Consider the following 19,323-nt stretch of genomic DNA (forward strand, 5'->3'; position numbering starts at 1 on the left):
GGTTAGCCTATGGTTTGTTAAGGGGAGGAAAGTACAAAAATAATACTAATAATAATAATAATAAATGTTAGGGAGGTGGAAGCAAATCATACCAAACTTAAAAGGGGGCTTGGTGCATTTAATCCAATATTAAGTTTTTAATTACAACTGTACATGGTAACACTAAACCTGATCCTAATCCAATATCCCTACAAAAAAAATCCTAATCCAATATTAAATTTTTAATTCTAATTTATGGTATGTTTCTTGCTAAGAGTAATTTCCTACTGGTTTTGAATCCATTAAACAACAATGCCACCAACAACTTGTGGTTGGCTACATTATTGGAAGACATCGAAAATTTGAAATTATTGTTTCAAATGTGTTTCTTTTATTTAGTTGGAGAAGATAAAAAAAATATATTTAGCAACAGAATCAGCAATTATGCTTTAGGCATATGTCAAGATGAGGAAGTGATTAATCCTCAATGTCATTGAACACCGTTGTATAATTTTGTTCGAGTGTTTGCTCGCCACCATAAAATTTCATTATAATCAATACAAATCTCTTAACGTTTTGGGAGAAAAAAAAAAGAAGTAATCCTTTAGCACTCTTCTGATGGCTCAAGCGCATTGCTTCTGGTTCATATTGGGTTATTTTATTAGATTTTACATGAACCTTATTCTTTAACTCGGAATAGTGATCCACCAGTTAAACATTGAGTAACAGCAATAAGTCCCAGAGAGGTGGAATTCATTCCTTTTTCATTAGCAAGTAGTCTTTGTAATTCGTAGGTTAATGTTGGATAATTTCTTGCAAAACGAGGAAAAAGTGTAATTTCTTGCATCTATGAGTGAAGAGAATTATGCTTGGAATGGCGAGCCCTATGGTCATTTGACTGTTTTATCTGGTAGTTAGATTGGCATTTTGCAATTGCGACAGGGACACTGCCGGACTCAAACCAATTCTTTCTAAGCACAAGGATTTTTTATTTTTTATTTTTTTTATCTTTTCTATTTCGGGGTACAAAACTAGACCATTTTTCTTTTATATTGAGATGGAGTATCAAAACTATTACAAGAAATACTAAACTCAATTACATACTATTGTCCAAATTCGTATATTGTAACAGAAATGGTAAAGAAACGAACAGAAATCTAAATATAGAAAGGAAAAGAAGAAGAAAACAAAAGCTTTTGGATTTAAAACCTTTCATTTACCAAAAAAAAAAAAAAGTTAAAAAAAGGACATATTTTGCATGCAACTATAAAGCAAACCAAGTAAACTCGCCAAAATAACCATCTGCAAGCTAATTTTGATCTAATTACTAAAACTGGATTTTTCAGGTACTACAATAATGCTAATTTCAAAAGCCAAAATAAGATATATGGGCCAAAATTTGCGAAGACAGCAGTTTAGCTAGATGGGAAGAAGAAATACAGTGTGTATTGATCCTTCAACCACCACCAAAGTATTTATGCACGCATGAGATGGCCTTAGTTTCTTGACTTGCCACCCCTTCCACGGTAATGGCCACGTCCTCCTCTTCCACAGCCACCAGCTTTACCACCACGGCCTCCACCCAATACCTTGTTGACATCATGCTTAACCTGCATGTTCTCTAGCAAAGGAAGTATGTGATCAACACACTTCCTGAAGCTAAAGTCATCCACAGAATCATCCTCCCTTGTTAGGAAGAAACATCGACTTTTGAACTTTGGATGGTATCGGACTTGGAAGGCACGGATCCCATTACCAATCTTTTTATCTGGCTCCAAATGACCCTTCTTGATCAACTCTAGCAACATCACATGCTCATACTGTAGAATACAGAACAATTAAGCATGCGCAGGATGTTTCAGAGAAACAGATTCATCAAAGATAAATTCTTTTCCATGCATCATGAACACCTTCAAAGTCGCTAACGCCTTTTCATCTAGACACAAGATAACCTTAAGTAGTTCAAAAATTAAAGAAAACAGAAAAGAAGAGCAACAAAGTTCTCGCTCAAAACTTAAAATCAACAGATCATGCAACCCTTTCTCACTAAAATCCACGAGCATGGTATACAGCTCATTGTGCCTCACAGTTTTTTATAATCTAAACCAATTAAGAAGCTCAATTGCATGCAGTATGCCATAGACATGACATAAGACAAGCATGAAAAAGGATCAGCCTATGATCTAAATCCGCAGCTACAAAAGGATGTATTGCCCAAAAAAATATACAAGTCAACAAACCTACAATACACAATCAAAAATTTGAAAAAACAGCCAATTAAATCCAACCAAAAGATCACCATCAGCGGCAATGGGGAAGGTTTAGCACATCAGTCACTTAAAGCAAATAGGCCCACATGGATGTTATCAATTTTGGCTAGTAAGACAGATGCAAGTAATTATAATACCAGACGAACAACATCAAACTTTCACCAATAAAAGTTCTTGAATGCATACCATCAATTCCAAATTCAAAATTTTTTTGAATAACAAGCGAAACAGAAAACCATACAGCGTATAGGTTTTTCCACCACATTCGACCTCTCTATTCCATGATCCAGTATCACCAAACTAAAGAACAATCCCCTGAAAATACCACTCGAGACTTTTTGCTTTGCTATCTTAACTTCAACAAAATTTCGCAATCACCAAATAATTCACAACAGACCCAACATTCACTAAGCACCTGCTCATATACACCAAACTGCAACAAATTCGAGCTTGTTAGGATTAACTTAGCTCAATCCTACCTTCCACAGTATGATTATTCTTCCCTCCAAAAGTTCGTCTAAATGTAATAGTAATTCCTCCCATCAAACCTATTTCTTTCAACTCTTCTCATGAATAAGCATTTTAGCAAAACTAACATTTTCTTCTAATCACTTATTAATCAAAAGAAAACAATCGTTCAAAACATGCTACACAGGTTCAACTACTAATGAAAGAATGGGATGCATAAACAGATTACCCTTTAGAATTAATAACAGAAACACTCAATAAAAATCTAAACTTTGACTAATAATTCAAGAATCCCAAAAGAATAAATAGAAAAGAAAAGAAAAATAAAATCAGCTTAAATCGATTCTACCTTATTGACATTCACATTAGGTGTCCAGAAATGCAGAAACTTGTAAAAGTAATCAAACATCTCCACAGACGATTCAAAGCTCTTCGGACCCAATTCGACGGGACCCGATTTAAGTTCCGGCTTTGAACTCGACTTAGGCTCCGGCTCCGGCTCCGAACACGACTTAGGCTCCGCGTCAGCCGTTTTCTCAAGCCGTTCCTCTTCTACGGACTTATCATCAGCCTTCAACTTCTTGACATCTTCGCTGTTCTCTCCCTCCTCGTCAGCTTCATCTCTGACGCGCTTTAAGCCGCCGGCGCCGCCGACCGCCGCGTCATCATCTTGGGCTTCAACTATTTCCATGTGTTGAGTGGACGATTCCTTCACCTCACCGTCGGCTAGGGTTTCTGGGGTTTGCTTTTGCTCTGTTTCCGCCATAGTTTAGGGAGTTAAAAGAGGAGGGAGCGTTTGGAGGAAAAGGAGCTTGAAGAACCCTACAAATTTAAGGGTTTTTTTTTTTTAACTCGGTTAATTTTAAATTAAACTACCTCCCAAGCATATTCTCGACTTAGGAGCATTATTTCTTAAAAAATCTTTAATTTTCCTATACTTTTACTAATCAACTTTTTGTCTCATAAATGACATGATAAAAAGTTTTATAATATTAAAAATAAAAGTCATTACAAAATAATTTTAATCCAAAAATATTCAATATTGATCTAGACTTTAGTGTATTGCTGGCCATTATATTGTGTAAATGTTTTTAATATGTTTTTATAACACAATCTGACATAGGACACCTGCAAGACTAAAATTACATTAGAAATCACGCAAATTAGGAGATACTACGGCTTGTCTCAATTTAAACATTGAAGGTTTTTCCTTGCATCTGAAAATCCAACATTATAATTTATAACTATTATTCTAAACTTAGAGATACTAGAAAGTCTTAAAATTTAAATTTTAAATTTCATTGTTTGATGGGATTAGTTATAATCCATTATTTAAAATTTTTAAATTTAGATTTTATGTATTAAAATAAATAAAAAATAAAAAAAGAATGAAAAGTTTGAAAGTTATTAAGAGAGTCTATACTTATATATATATTAGGCTTAGTTTAAGTTTATAAGAGAAAGAGAGAGAAAGAGAAAAATAAATTTGACGGTGATCCCTTAGCATATATGTATCCAGCAAAAAATTCGGTCGAATATTACTATTTGGATCGTAGGTATCAACATATGCACAATGGCCTAGAAATTTTGGGAATATCCTTTCTAGGCCTGACAGATAGGCTCAGAATTTTTTTTTTCAAAAACACAGTAGGCATGGCGCGACGGCCCAAAGAGTAGGAGTGTCAATAGGGCAGGGCAGCCCGAATCGATCCGTTCGGCTCGATAAAAAGCCCGATAAACCTACAATATCATTGAATCGGACTGAATTTGGGCCTCAAAACTAGGCTCATATTAACTATGGGCTGAGCTTGGATTTTATTAGACTCAAACCCGATAGGCCCCGCCCTATATATAATGTAATATAGATAATATTTATAATATGTATATTTTGATAATATAATTATATATATAGGTATTATATATAATATTTATGTTTTGATATTATATTATATACAATTAATCAGTTCTATAAATATTACATAATATTTGGTAATTAAAACTAACTATACAATTAATTAAGTCTTTTTGTCTCATTGACTAATTTCTATTCATTCAAGAAGAGTCTGACTCTTTATTGAAGAGTCTTCAGCATAGTTATTAAACTCGGCCCGGAGAGGAGACCGGCGAAGGAGGTGGGTCAACGGGTCACTGGTTCAACCGGTGGGTGAGTGGTTGAACCAGTGGGTCACTACATATATTTAAATATTATATTTTATAAATTTTGATATAGGATATATGAGATAAATTGTAATAAATAATGTCATAACAAATATTCATTTAATTTAATTTGCTATAGAATATTTAATTCATATAAGAATCAGCAAAACATAAATTTAATTAGTAATCCACCAAACTTCAAGTGTAGATGTTTATTGTAATTATCTAGGTTATTTACAAATTTTAAATGCAAAAAAATATTTAAAAAACAATATTTGTCTTTAAAATAAATTATGTAATATGTTATTTTTGAAATCTATTTTATAATTTATAGAATATAAGGGTCATAAGTTTTATTAAAAGATTCCAAATACATTTGTTTTGGAGAGTTTAAAAAAATAAAGATGAAATTAACAAAACATTCATATAGCATAAGAATGGCCTTTAATGAACAAGCAACAAAGTGGCCTGGTGGTGAGCTACGCACAAACAATACCGAAGGTCTGGAGTTCGAATCCAAGCAAAGGCTTGGACAAACATTTTTTCCTCAAACTCGGTCTGCCCACAAAACCGGCCGGGTTTCCTGTTTAATCCGGTTGAACCGCCGGTCCGTTGAAAAGTCAACGGTTCATATGCAGAAACGATCCAATTGAAGAACCGGCCCGGTTTAGTGGCCGGTTCGCCGGGTTGACCGGTCGAACCGCCGGGCCGGGCCGGGTTTAATAACTATGGTCTTCAGAGCCTAATAAATCCTTTTGTCTTATTGCCTTCGCTGAAGAGTGAAGAGTCTTTAGTCTTCGAGAAGAGAACCCAAAGACCAAAGCTCGGTCTTCATACTCACAGTCACACTCACAGCTCACAAGGAACAAATAGTCAAAGCTCCACAAGACCACCGAATCGACCGAAGTGATTCTTCATTCGTTTTCATTTCTTCAAAGAATCAAAATCGCAAGTGAGAGTTCTCCAAAGTCCGAAAGCCAGCCGAAGCACTTTGTTTGGTTACCCTTGATTTCTCTCACGACCAGCCACTTCACCAAATATCAACAATTTTCGGACTCTCCGTGCCTCCACTGACCACCTCGCAGGCTCGCACTTCGGATTCTTCAGTTGCAACTTTCAATCTCCTCGTCTCCAAAACCAGAGGCAAGGTAATTTTTAATTTTGGTCTCCAAATCCTTTATCTCTCCGATCCAATGTGTTTCCCCCTTTTTTGTTTAGAGTTTATTTTTATTATTTTTTATGGCACTTATAAACTGCACCTTGGTTTTTATTTTTTATTTTTTGTGATTTAACTATAGATGTCAAATCTTTGGGTCATGTAATGGTATAATATATCTTGGTTTACTATCTGGGATTGCCCTTTAGCTCTAGAGAGACATTTTAGCTATTCCTGTTTCTTCAGTTGCATCTGAGAGTGCTTTCAGTACAGGGGGACATGTTTTGAACAAGTTTCGTAGCTCATTGTTACCCTCCATTGTTGAAGCATTAATTTGTGTTCAAGATTGGATTAAAGATGCACCTAAGGAAATTGATTTTGAATAAGAATTTGATCCTGATTTTATTGGTTAGTAGAAATATTTAAAAATTTTCATTAATTATTTGATTTCTTGTTGATATTTAGACTAACAAGTAGTGTTTAACTGTTTATTCTACCAGCTCCTCCTCCGTCCAAGAGTTAAAATCAACTTCTCTACCGGATTTTTTGAGAGAAAATATTGATAAAGCATATCTAAAACTCTAACTTTTTTTTATTCGTTGAGTAAATTTTTATATTGACATAATATTGATTGATTTCTTTTTGTGTTGGCATGTTTGGATTCAAGTCACAAGGCTATGAAAAAGTTCTAATATTTGAAAATATATTGGCTTATGACCATGTGTTTTATTATTATTATTAATGTACTTTGAACGAATTAGACATAAATATTGTTGGAAAAATTCTTGGTTTATGTACCTTTTAAGAATTATTACTCGTTCATGTTTAGTTTTAATATTGCAGTTCTGTGAATGTTAAATCAGTTTTACAACTTAATAATTATAGTAATTATATTAAGAAAATTGAGTAATAAATGAGCTTGGGCTAAACCCGAATAAAGCTTATAACTCGAATATTATGTGAGTTGAGTATGAGCTTCACATTTATTAACCCGAAATTCATAACCCGAAACCCGAAGGTGTTATAAATTAAATGAGCTGAGCTTGGGCTTATAAAAGCCCAGCTCATTAGGCTCGATTGACAGGCCTACCAAAGAGACAGAGTGCTTTTTTTTTTAAACTTTATGTTGGGTCAGAGAGATATAAAAACAAAAAATGTGACCGTTGCTTATAGGCGTTGGATCAAAGGCTATAAGCAACCCACTTCGCTTATATATTCATGGGCGGAGCAACTTTTGGAGCGCAACTTCAGTCATTTTTCCCTCGTTCTCTCTCTAAATTCCATTTCTCATCCTTCTCTCTAAATAGCACTGAAGTCCGCATCTCCTATATCTCTCTAAACAAGCGTCTGTATTCATCTCTCTAAATGAGCCTCTATATTCTCTGTCCGAGCTTTGTGTAGTCTGAAGTTGTAAAATCTAAATGGAGCCTTCATACTCTTAGTCTAAAGTTGTAAAATCTAAACGAAGCCTCCATATTCTCTATCTGAGCTTTGTGTAGTTTGAAGCTGTAAAATTTGAACGGAGATAGAGGGCCCTACAATTGGATGAGTAAACTGCAATTGATTCGAACAGTCATTAATTTAATAGATATAGAGGTATAAGTAAATCTATAGCCGCTTTAATTGATTTAATCGTTTAATATGAGTATGGTATACCAAATAACGACCTGTTAGGGTGCATTCACTGTGTATGCGTTCTATGAACAATTCTTAGTTTCTATGAACATGTTACTAATTTTTTACGTAATTGCATTTTATATAAAATTTTAAATAGATAAATCGCAATTCATGTAGCAATTTTTTGTCTTTGAGACAATTACGGTTGATTTAATATATAAGTAAGTTATTAATAACTATATTAACAAAATTAAAATTGATAAATCATAATAAATCCTTTAACAATAAACCGTAAACCCATAACTTGCTAAAAATTAATATTAACAAAATATTATAACTTAAGTTTGCTAAAATTTAGTAAACCCAAAACCCTAATCCTTTAACAAACCCTAAATCTTTTAACAAACCCCAATTCTTTTTTCAAAAAATTGTGTAAACCAGGTTTAAAAAAAAAAACTGTCTGGCCTGTCATGCAGCCTATATGTCTGTCATTATTTTCTGGTAGGGCGCGACGGCCAAGTCGATTTTTTTAAAAATGTCTGGGCCTGTCTGTCAGACCATGGCCTAATTTTCTGGGCCATAGCGTCTACGTGGCGTGACAGCCTGCTGTGTTTTTTTAAAAAAAGTTCGGGCCTATCTGTCACGCCATGACAGAAAATTCTTAATTTTTTGGAAACAAATTTTTTTTGGTACAACGAGCATATATTGATACTTGCGGTCCAAACAGCAATATTTAACCGAATTTTTTGCTGAATACCTATATTCTAAGGAATCTCCCCAATTCATGTCAATTGTTTTTTTGGTTGGTTTTTCTCTCTTACCTTAAATATTCAATTGCGATATGAGACCATAGACATAGGGTTGCATTTGATAAAATTGAAGTTTGAAAACTGAAATCTAAAATCTAAAGCTAAATCTATTAAATAATTGAATTGTTAAGTAGTAATCTGGCATATTTGAGTGTGTATCTCATTAAGTAATAAATAAATAGTTTATTACTTATTTTTAAGAAGAAGTTTTGTCTAAAAATTCAGTACCACTTAATTAATTTAGATGTTCAATTTTTTATTATTAAACGTGTTTGAATACATTAACATCTGAATCCATTAATTTTAGGTGCTAAATTGAGTTATCAAACAGGGACATAATTAATCCCGATACAAAGTATTGTAGTTCTGGTAGGAAAACACCATACAAACGTACATAGATCTAAATTATAGTTGCCTAAGCTAATTAATTGGGATAAAATTGATCTATTTAAAATTTGTATAGAAGATTAATTTTAATTCATAATGCATAATATAATATAGAGTAGTACTTAGATCACAGACACTATAAATGTCTCTCTCTAAAACTTTTTTCTCTCCCTTCTCTCTAGAATTCTTCCAGTCAAGATCTTCTTCATTTCTTCCATGGAAGAGAGACCAAATCTAGTCTTTCCCCATGGGAAAAGTTACTCTTTATAGTTTTTAGTTTTTCTTAATTGAATAAATTCTCTTCTAGGATTTTGTATGAGAGATTCTTCTCCTCCTAAGATCTTCTAGTGAGAGTTTCTTCTCTTTTAGATTGTTCTAGTGAGAGTTTTATTCTTTTCTAAGTTTTTTTCTTGTAAGAGTTTTTTACATTTTTATCTTTGTGAAATTTGAGATTTTGTAGATCTAGAATCTAGTTTTTTAGATCTATAATTTCTCCATTATTGTCAAATATAAATTTTTCTTTGCACGTGAACTGGTTTTAATCAAATCTGATTGTCAGCAGACATGCAATGATGTATTGGACTATCTTGATTCATTCGGATAGAAGATATATAGGAGCATCGATGTTATCTTTATTTGTATTATTTTCTTAGATCTGCTATATCTATTGATTTCAGATCTATATGTATTTGTGTCATATTTGTTTGATATATTTTCTGCAATTAGTGCAAATTTGTTTGAATGAAATAATCTTTTCTATTAAAAAAAGATAATAGACTCTGTAATCTTGCTATAGTAATTGAATGAAAAAGATAATAGACACTGAATGAAAATGATCTTTTCTATTTGTTTGAATGAAGATTATAGTCACCTGCTATAGTAAGTGCATTTTGAAACTCTAATATATTACAAAAACCGTTCCCTTTCTGGTTTTTTATTTATAATAAAATCCCTTTCTTTTTGGCACTCCAAATCTTTCTCATCTCATCCACACCATTCACTGTCCACAATCTATATCCTCTTGCATCCAACTTTGCCCTTCTTCCCAAGTTACATCTCTCTCTATCTGACTAATTTAATCTTTATAAATCATATGCAGGGATTAGTTGCAAAAGACTTACTGTTTGGAAAAAAAAGGGTTAGCAAAGAGAATTACAAATTGCTATTGCTTGGTAACCTCCATCTGAATCCAAAAACTATGTCACATGTTGATGCAATATTGGGAGAGAAATTCCTATCAATCCATAAAATTTTGGTCTTTGTCTCAAATCTCCAATAACTGAAGACATCCACCATTCACCACAAATCAATATCAAATCACAGATTAATGACAATGATTTCTCTTACCGTTTCAATGTTCAAATTAATGTCATATGCACAAAGAGTATGAGAATGCTACTCTTAATTATTAAAGTCCCACATTTAATAATTTGAAAATGAAAACGATAAAGAATGAGGGGACGGAAGTAGGTAGTGGGATGAGAGAGAAGAAATACATGCAGAGAAAGGATTGAAGAAGATAAAGAAAAAATGAGGGAGGCAGATAAAGCTTATGGATGAGAGATAGCGAGTTCTACAAAAACATTAGAAAGTTGGGATTTGGAGATTAGCAAGAGGGGAGGGAAAAAATTAAGTTTTTGATAAGATTAAACATTAATCAGATTAACATGTTACTAGTTTGCTTAGAAATCATTATATGGTTTAGATTTGTCCGTAATTTTGAAGAAAGTTACAGACTGTGATATAGATTTGAAAAATGAGTAGATGACAGTCCATAACTCGAAACCAAGTTACAGACACCATCCAAACGTACATCATAATCGATGGGAAAGGAATACCAATTTGTCGAACTCAGCTATGGTGCAAAGTTGACTTAGCTTTGTATAGTAGGAAGAACGAAAGGGATGAGAACAACACATGAGCATGGACCAGGCAAAGGACAACTAAGGGAAATAGCTACCAAAGACCGGGCAGAAAGAGTTCTAAACATGGGACCCACTGTATTATATGGACTGTATTATTGTAAATGAACATGCACCCCTAGACAAGTTGTGGGCATGTTCTATGAACCCCAAAATAGGGGATATGTGGGGTAGACATCAAACTACAAATTGGCGCGAAGAGAAGTAAAAAATAGTGGAAAGAGTAGAAACAATAGGATCGAATTTGTTAAAAAAAAAAAGAATCAAAATTATACATATAAACCATACGTATGATCACAAATCAAGATTATTAAGCGATAAATGTTTACTCTTTCTTTAAAGAGTTATGCTGATTTAAATTGAATTGTTAGTTGATGCAAATGAGTGAATATATACATAATTGACATAGTTGCTTTTCAACAGGAATCAAAATTTTAGATGAGTAAATGTAAACATAATTAACACATTATTTGAAGAAATCAACATTTGTGGTTGTGGACAAGTAATCATAATCATAATTAACATAGTGAATTTGATTCACAAACATAATTATATAGTTGACATAATGACTTTTAAGCTAGTATTGAAAATCAATTTGGAGTCTAATTTACACCTTGCAATAGCAGTTGTCCAATTCCAATTTAATTAAGACTATTACAATTGTTTGATCTCTATTGTAAACAAAATTAAACTTATATTTGTTACTTATCATCGGTTTTAATATCAACTTCTGATTGAGTGACAACATCTCACTTTAACACATGTATTGAACATATACAATCTCTCTTCCGATTTCAAGTTCACTATATCAATTACGTTTATCATTAGTCATATCTAATTTTGGCTCATATTGAAAAGAACAATTTATGTTCTCCCTCAAACATATATTCAAGTCCTCTATGTCAATTATGTTTATAATTAGGCGCCGACAAATTTAGTTTTGTTTTTAAAACAAAATTTTCAATTATATTTGTGGTTACTCATCTACAATATCAATTATGATTTCAAAGCTATGAAATGAATTGTGATTGCCATATATCTTGTACAATCATAATTATAGGAGTACAATGCTAATTATAATTAGAGAGTTTTTGGTGTCTAATTTAATATTGCTAATTATAGGAGTATGATACTAATTATAATTTCACCAACGAGTGCAAAGGCACCCGTCTGGTTTAGTGGCGGTTCGTTCAACCATCTCCGAGTTCTCCGTTGACCCCTTTGGGTCCATCCCTTCCCCTTAATGTAGAGTCGGAGTAGATGCGGAATAAAATTTATTATGTTTGAAAAAAAAATTAACCTAGTTTCATTGTATGTTAGGCATCTTGGAAACATTATGAGGTGGTGCTCATATTTGGGTTAATCATTCAAATATTGAAATTTGAAATGAATGTAATCACACAAAACTCTAAAAATATATAGCTTTGCACAACCCAAAAACATACATGAATATAAGTAAATGTAATTTAGAAGTGCAATAAACTTTGGCTGATGGCGCAATGGTAAAATGTAATGTCAAGACCAAAAGGCATTATGAATGAATTTCTTAAATGGGGATGAGGAGTGGATATGGAGATAATTATGCCGATTATAAAGCAGTTAGTAAATGGTGTAATAAATAAAATTGTGTAATGTATTGTTCAAAAAGTTTAAAGTCATCCTATCTCCATTTGAAAATATGCACGATAAAGTAAACATGAATGAATGATAAATATATTCGGTTAGAGGACAAAAAGATGAAAATTTATGTGCAAAGAAAAGTCCGAAATAATGATTGTCCCAAAATGGGAAAAGTAGGGATTTCATGGTAGAATTGGCTACTTGTCTATATTAAAGCTAGTAGTAAATAAATTATTAAAGACCATGTGTTAATGAAAGAGTAAAAAAAGCCCAACAACTAGGTACAATGACATTGAATCCCCGTTATAAATTGTAGTTGTTACTAGGAAGAAGGCAAGTGTGGGGGGGGGGGGCTATCAGTGTGAGATCAACGCTAGTAGTGAAGGGTTGGCAACGAAATCAACGAACGTACCATGGAACAGTCTAAAGAAAGGTAACAAGCAAATGTCTTTTTTTTTGTGCCTCCACACTTTGTTTTATGTAACATAGTGCAGAGTTTTGTTTTTTAATTTAGTATTTGAATCTAATTAGAAGAAGTTAGTATATTTTGAAAATTGGAGCAATGGGTTAAGTGAAGTCCAATTTTGCATGATATATAAAATAATAGCGTGCTTAGTTGCTCTTAATTTTTTTTGTGCATTCTCTAGTTCTTGTATGTAACATGAGCCAGAGAATTTAGAATTTGAAACTGACTAAGTACATTAAATAAATTCCAGTAGTAGGTATATTATTTCGTTATTTTCTATGATATATAAAATAATATTGGGCTTATTTCGGCTTTGGAGGATTGAAGCAGTATGGTAATGGGTCAAAAAAGTAAGGAAAAAAAACCTCCTAGTGATTATTTGGATGACCAGAAAATTTATTTTTTGACTAACATTGAGCATACATGTGCTGGTGTGAGACGCGGAAGCAAAGATTAGACCGGAGAGGAACACGTTGCAAATTGGCGGAGTTGAACCCAAACTTGGATCACTCAAGAACGAATTCGACGGTAGAGGACGCCACAATCAAGTGTGATCGCTTGATTGATAAGTCAATAAACAACCTAGAATCAACTCTAGGATGTTCAAACTAGCTTTCACAAGCTAACGGAATTTGCCACAATCAATGGACGAAATTCTGAAATTTTATTGAATAATATCGAAAAAACTGAATGTAAACATTAACTTGGGGCTATTTATAGCCTTGTCTAACCCTAATAGAACTTGAAAAATAGCAAAGAAAATTCGGCCAGCCCTTGGGCCTTCTCTTGGCCGAAACTAACCCACTAACTACTAACTAATTAACTAACCAAAATATAAATGGACTAAGGCCCATATGGTTGTATCTAAGCTCAACATGAGCTACTCAATCGCGGCCCAAGCTTGATCACTTGAATCTTCAATTGTAAGCAACACTTTGGTAATCTTGCAAGGATCCTCCATGTCAATTCCTTCAATGCATGGTCTCTCTTGAGCTTGGGCTGCATGAACCAGTGCTTGAAGTAACTCTTTGAATCTTTTAGTTCGTGCACGTGTCACTGGGTCTTGAGGGACCTTCACGGGGTCTACTTGAACACCATGGGTCTCTTGCTCATTCGCATCATTCCCCTCCTCTTGAGAAGGATTTGCCTCAAATCTTGGGGGAAAATGTTAATGATAGGAAGAACATCGCACATCTCCCTCCTGGATCGAAAACCATAGTAGATACGCAAATGGAACTCCATGTTGGTGCGCTTATAAGATAGCAATGTGGGGACTAGATGAATGAGCACCAGCCATGTCACATGTCGCTTGGACAACCTTATGATGCTTTCGAACAACGACATTCTCCAAGACAAGAAACATCTTGTATAAAGCTTGTGAAAATTTCAGGTTCCACTCCAAAGCTCTCTAATCAGCCTTTTATCATGAATGGTCGAATTTGGACCTACACAATAAATCACACAATTAGCATTTGTAGGTATAGAATCACTTGACAACTTACCATTCACATTCACAAGATAAGGATCTTCATAGTGATGCTCAATCAAGTTAGAAAAGTCCCGAATATGATTGTGCAAAGTTACAAAATACATTGCAAGTTGTTGTTGGTATGGCCTATCTTGCACAAATGGAGCAAGATCGAGATAGGTAGCTTTTGTACCTTCAAATTGAAGAATAAAATCAGGTTGTAAGGAATCAGAATTTGGAACAATGAGGAAAGAATTATTACTAACGAAATAAGAGGGAAGTTTATAACAAGTTTCAAGTGTAAAAACTCCCTTTGAAACTTCATTTGGATCACCAACAAATAAATCAACTCTAGGTGAGAGATTGGTCACTTGTTGATAACAAAGAGATACCACACTTAAAGCACAAACTCCATGAAAGCTCTTCAATTCTCTAAAGGATGTAGGAATGGAGCATTTTAAGACCAATGCGATTGCACGTTGCTTAACCTGCACAAAACAAGAAACACTAGACAATGCAAAGTTAAGATGGTTAGTACAATAAGAAGTTCTCTTCACATCCTTAAATTGTACAATAGATATCGGCTTTCTCTTTTGTTTTCCACTATGGCAGAATCATGTATGAAATTTTTCACACTTAACACTTTTAAATGTTCATTCTCTCTCTCTTTGACACTTTTCTCAACTTTTACCATAAGTGCATGCTCATCACCACACTCAACTAGCTCTTTTTCAAGTTTGTGTTGGAGGAGTTGTTGGTATGTCTCCCACACTATACTGATTTTGAAGAGTTAGGTTAGACGTTGGGGTGGAATTGTGGAGAACCCCTCCTCTTGACATCCTTATTCACCATTCGGTCAAGGCGTCTATGAAGAGGCTCGAAAGCTTCATGCAAACTCTGCTTGAATTCTTCCATCATGGCCTCCATGTGTAGTTCTAGGTCCATGGTTTGGTCTCCAATTCCACTCGACCTGCTTAGGTATACCTGCAAAAACAAACAAAACAACTACCTCTCTCTTTTTTTTATATATAATATATAGGTCACTCACGCTCGTGTTTCACTCAAGTGTATCACTCTCTAATAATCTCACCAGCAATTCCTTAGGCTTGCTAGCGTCACCGCAAAGTTCGTTCTTGACTAGTCAACAAGTGACACAAGACATTAGCAATAAATGGAGGTGAATGAAGACCTAGACGCGACCTAAAACTCAGATTAGGACTAACAATGACTAATGACTCAAAAGGAAAACAAGACAAAGGATTACAAGGTTGAAGTTTTGAAAATCCTAGAAAACTCTACTCGAAAAATCTGGAATTTCTTGGAGCTGCTGGTTCTTGGTCTTTGGGTCAGGTTTTGGAGGTAGTTTGGTGTATAAGTCGGCCCGCAAATTGCAATCCAATCGACTCACCAAGTGGTGCTCAACCGAATCAAAATTGCAGGCTGATTTGGGTTTGGCAAAGATGTAGCGGTTGGTTTTTTTTTTTTTGTGAAAACTGGATAGTGTAGTGTATGGGCTGTCTTAGGTCGGTTAGGGCTTTGTGGTTGAGTAGAAGCCTGGCTGAATGGTCTCGTGGCAACTGCTAATCCAAAGAGAATTAGGATTAGTTGTTGTTCAAGGTGGGACTTTGATCTTGATTAGGAAACTAGGGCCGCAACTTCCTTTTTTTTTTTCTCTTTCGTTCGTTTCTTTTTTTTTTCTTTCTTTGCTGCTCACTAAGTTGGTTCTCAAGAGATCAGATTCAGTCCCAACTAATCTGAAGTTTCGGTTCAAGGTTCAAGATTGCCAAGAAAATAGAAGTTTTTGCTCCCAAATTTTTTTTCAAGAACCCGAGACTCTTTCCCAAGGATTTCCAAATCTGTTTCAAGAATTTCAAGAAAGTTAATCAAGAAACTCAAGAATTCCCCAAATATGCTTTTGGCATTCAAGATTTGCAAGATACAACACAAAAACTTAAGGTTCAATGACAAACAAGTTCGGTCAGTCACACCCTCACGCAAATTCCAGCAATTATGTTTCAAGAACACAACAATCAGGTATGCGACTCCTTTGATTTTTTTTTTTAATCTTTTGCTGGGCTGTTGGTATAACCCAAGGACGACACAAACCCACAAGACGTGACTATAATCTGACCAAAAGCAAGTAACTCACATCGAACAGAATTTCTGGACAGATTTGCGACACAAGACCAATGAAACTCAAGACACGACAAGAAGGGAAGAAACCCTAGCCGCCACCAATTATTTTTTTTTTGTTTTACTTGCTGGACAAACACAATAAATCCAACACTAAACACAACAATGGAAACAAAAATCACGAAGAATCAAGGTTGGACAGTTCGGACAGCAACAAACGACGCAAAACAGATTCGCGACAAGGAAACACACAAGACAGATTTCGGACTTGAGACAAACCCTAACATTGTGACTACGAATATGGAAACAAAACAGACTCAAAACGATAAAAAGGGACATACGTGATACCTCTAACCTTGCTCTGATATTAGATGGTGTGAGACGCGGAAACAAAGATTAGACCGGAGAGGAACACATTGCGAATTGGCGGAGTTGAACCGAAATTTGGACCACTCAAGAACGAATTCAACGGTAGAGGACGCCACAATCAAGTGTGATCGCTTGATTGATAAGTCAATAAACAACCTAGAATCAACTCTAGGATATTCAAACTAGCTTTCACAATCTAACGGAATTTGCCACAATCAATGGACGAAATTCTGGACTTTTATTGAATAATATCGAAAAAACTGAATGTAAACATTAACTTGGGGCTATTTATAGCCTTGTCTAACCCTAATAGAACTTGAAAAATAGCAAAGAAAATTCGGCCAGCCCTTGGGCCTTCTCTTGGCCGAAACTAACCCACTAATCACTAACTAATTAACTAATCAAAGCATAAATGGACTAAGGCCCATATGACCGTATCTAAGCTCAACATGAGCTACTCAATCGCGGCCCAAACTTGATCACTTGCATCTTCAATTGTAAGCAACACTTTGGTAGTCTTGCAAGGATCCTCCATTTCTATTCCTTCAATGCATGGTCTCTCTTGAGTTTGGGCGGCATGAACCAGTGCTTGAAGTGACTCTTTGAATCTTTTAGCTCTTGCACGTGTCACTGGGTCTTGAGGGACCTTCACGGGGTCTACTTGAACACCATGGGTCTCTTGCTCATTCGCATCATGTGCTCCAACAAAGAAGACATCACAACCTAAAATATCACTATTTTATTTTGGTTTAGGGTTTGAGATCAATATTCCAAAAGCAATGGAGGTTGATGATCCCAAAGAAAAGAGACTCATTAAATATTATCAGCAAAATTTTTTGATATGGGATACCAACCTTGCGTTACCATCAGAATACTACCACATTGAAGGTAATGACTTGTCTATTCGAGGAGAGCAGTTGGGTGAGACTGGTGATCAACAAGGCAACGATGTATCCATCAACCATGCAACCCTGGACGATAATGATGTGATGTCCATGACATTTGACACTATGAAATAAATAGAGATATTATATCTATTATTTGCTAGGGCAATGGGTTTCAGTGTTCGAAAGGGCTATAAATTTATAGATGACAATGGAAGGGTGCATTATAGACAATGGGTATGTAGTCGAGAAGGTCGGAGAGATCTAAAACACGTGAATAGAGAGGACCGACGAAAAGAACCTCGGCCAGATACTAGAGTTGACTATCAAGCAACTCTCAAGATAAGATACGCATTCGAGGAAGATAAATATGTTGTTAGCGAATTTGTGAGGCTCCATACCCACAAATTAGCATGCCCAAGTACCACGAAATTCTTGAAGTGTCACCGCAAGGTCTCTGATGCTAACTATGCCCAAGCACACACACTATGTCGCGTGGGCATGAAAACCAGCCAAATTATGAAACTGTGTGGTGGATATCAATATGTCCTATTCACTATGAAAGATCTATATAATAGAATGAATGGCGGTCGGATGGAGGAAATTGCGGATGGGGATGCGAAGGGTGTAGTTGCATATCTATTTACAAAGAAGGATGCTGACTCTGAAGTATACTTTAACTTTACAGTTACCTACAATGGCCGGTTGGGAAGGTTGTTTTGGTTGGATTCTCGCTCTAAGGAAGACTACAAATATTATGGTGATATCGTAGTTTTTAATAGTATTTACAACACAAATAGATATCCGTATCCACTGGTTGTGATATATGGCATTAATAATCACTTTTGCATGTTCATTTTTGCATGCGTTACTGTTCCTGATGAGGAAGTTAAAACTTATGAATGGATCCTTAACAACTTCCTCGAGGTAATAGACGGCAAACAACCATTATCAATTGTGACAAATGAGGCGCCTCAGATGAGGAAAGCAATCAAGATGTGCTTCCTGAATGCAAAGCATCGCTTTTGTTCATGGCACATACAACAGAATCTCATCTCAAATATTGCTAATGAGGAGTTCAGGGAATGGTTCAAAAATTGCATGTATAGAAATTGCTCCATTGACCAGTTTGAGACAAAATGGGCCAATTTAATCACCTCATGCAACCTCCAGAATAACGATTAGATTAAGTACATCTACAAGAAGAGGAAAAGATGGGCATTAGCATATCTCCGATGGAACTTTTTTAGTGACATGAGGAGCACACAACGTTTAGAGAAGATGAACGATATTTTAAAGATATACCAACACAAAGAGTAAAGACTATTTAAGTCAGTTAGGGCATTTGACCTAGCTATGGCATGGCTTTAACATGAGGAGACGAGGTTGGACGCAGAGACAAAGCACACCTCCCTCTTACCCGCTACTGATATGCATTACTTAGAGCTGCATGTTGCAGAAATCTTCACAAGGCGCATATTTATGAAGGTTAGGAAAGAGATGAAGAGTCAAGATGTGTATTTTAGGTACAACGTGATGGATAATGGGGTCTAGTGCATCCATTTCATTGCTCATGCCTATTCAAATAGACAATGAAGAGTCCTATATAATCGGGAGT

The 19,323-nt window shown here is 35.0% G+C and overlaps 2 protein-coding genes across 2 annotated transcripts; one reads left to right on the top strand and one right to left on the bottom strand.

Annotated features, from left to right (window-relative positions):
- Positions 1-1,274: 1,274 nt before the first annotated feature.
- Positions 1,275-3,555, bottom strand: LOC113738443 (uncharacterized). The gene is made up of 2 exons (XM_027265644.2): positions 3,067-3,555; positions 1,275-1,799 (listed from the first exon to the last, which is right to left on the bottom strand). The coding sequence occupies exons 1-2, from the start codon at positions 3,481-3,483 to the stop codon at positions 1,476-1,478; spliced, it is 741 nt and encodes a 246-aa protein (XP_027121445.2). The 5' UTR covers positions 3,484-3,555; the 3' UTR covers positions 1,275-1,475.
- A 14,318-nt stretch (positions 3,556-17,873) lies between these two features.
- Positions 17,874-18,890, top strand: LOC140005648 (protein FAR1-RELATED SEQUENCE 5-like). Its single transcript, XM_072046671.1, has one exon. The coding sequence runs from the start codon at positions 17,874-17,876 to the stop codon at positions 18,888-18,890; it is 1,017 nt and encodes a 338-aa protein (XP_071902772.1).
- The last annotated feature ends 433 nt before the right edge of the window (positions 18,891-19,323 follow it).

Source organism: Coffea arabica, chromosome 4e (assembly GCF_036785885.1).
Source record: "Coffea arabica cultivar ET-39 chromosome 4e, Coffea Arabica ET-39 HiFi, whole genome shotgun sequence".
Classification (NCBI taxonomy): domain Eukaryota; kingdom Viridiplantae; phylum Streptophyta; class Magnoliopsida; order Gentianales; family Rubiaceae; genus Coffea; species Coffea arabica.

Excerpts from the sequence above, each read along its gene's own strand:
- LOC140005648 (XM_072046671.1), top strand. The coding sequence starts at position 17,874 with ATGGGTTTCAGTGTTCGAAAGGGCTATAAATTTATAGATGACAATGGA.
- LOC113738443 (XM_027265644.2), bottom strand. The coding sequence starts at position 3,483 with ATGGCGGAAACAGAGCAAAAGCAAACCCCAGAAACCCTAGCCGACGGT. Across the intron at positions 1,800-3,066 it reads CTAATGTGAATGTCAATAAG|TATGAGCATGTGATGTTGCT; the intron begins GTAGAATCGATT and ends TGTATTCTACAG.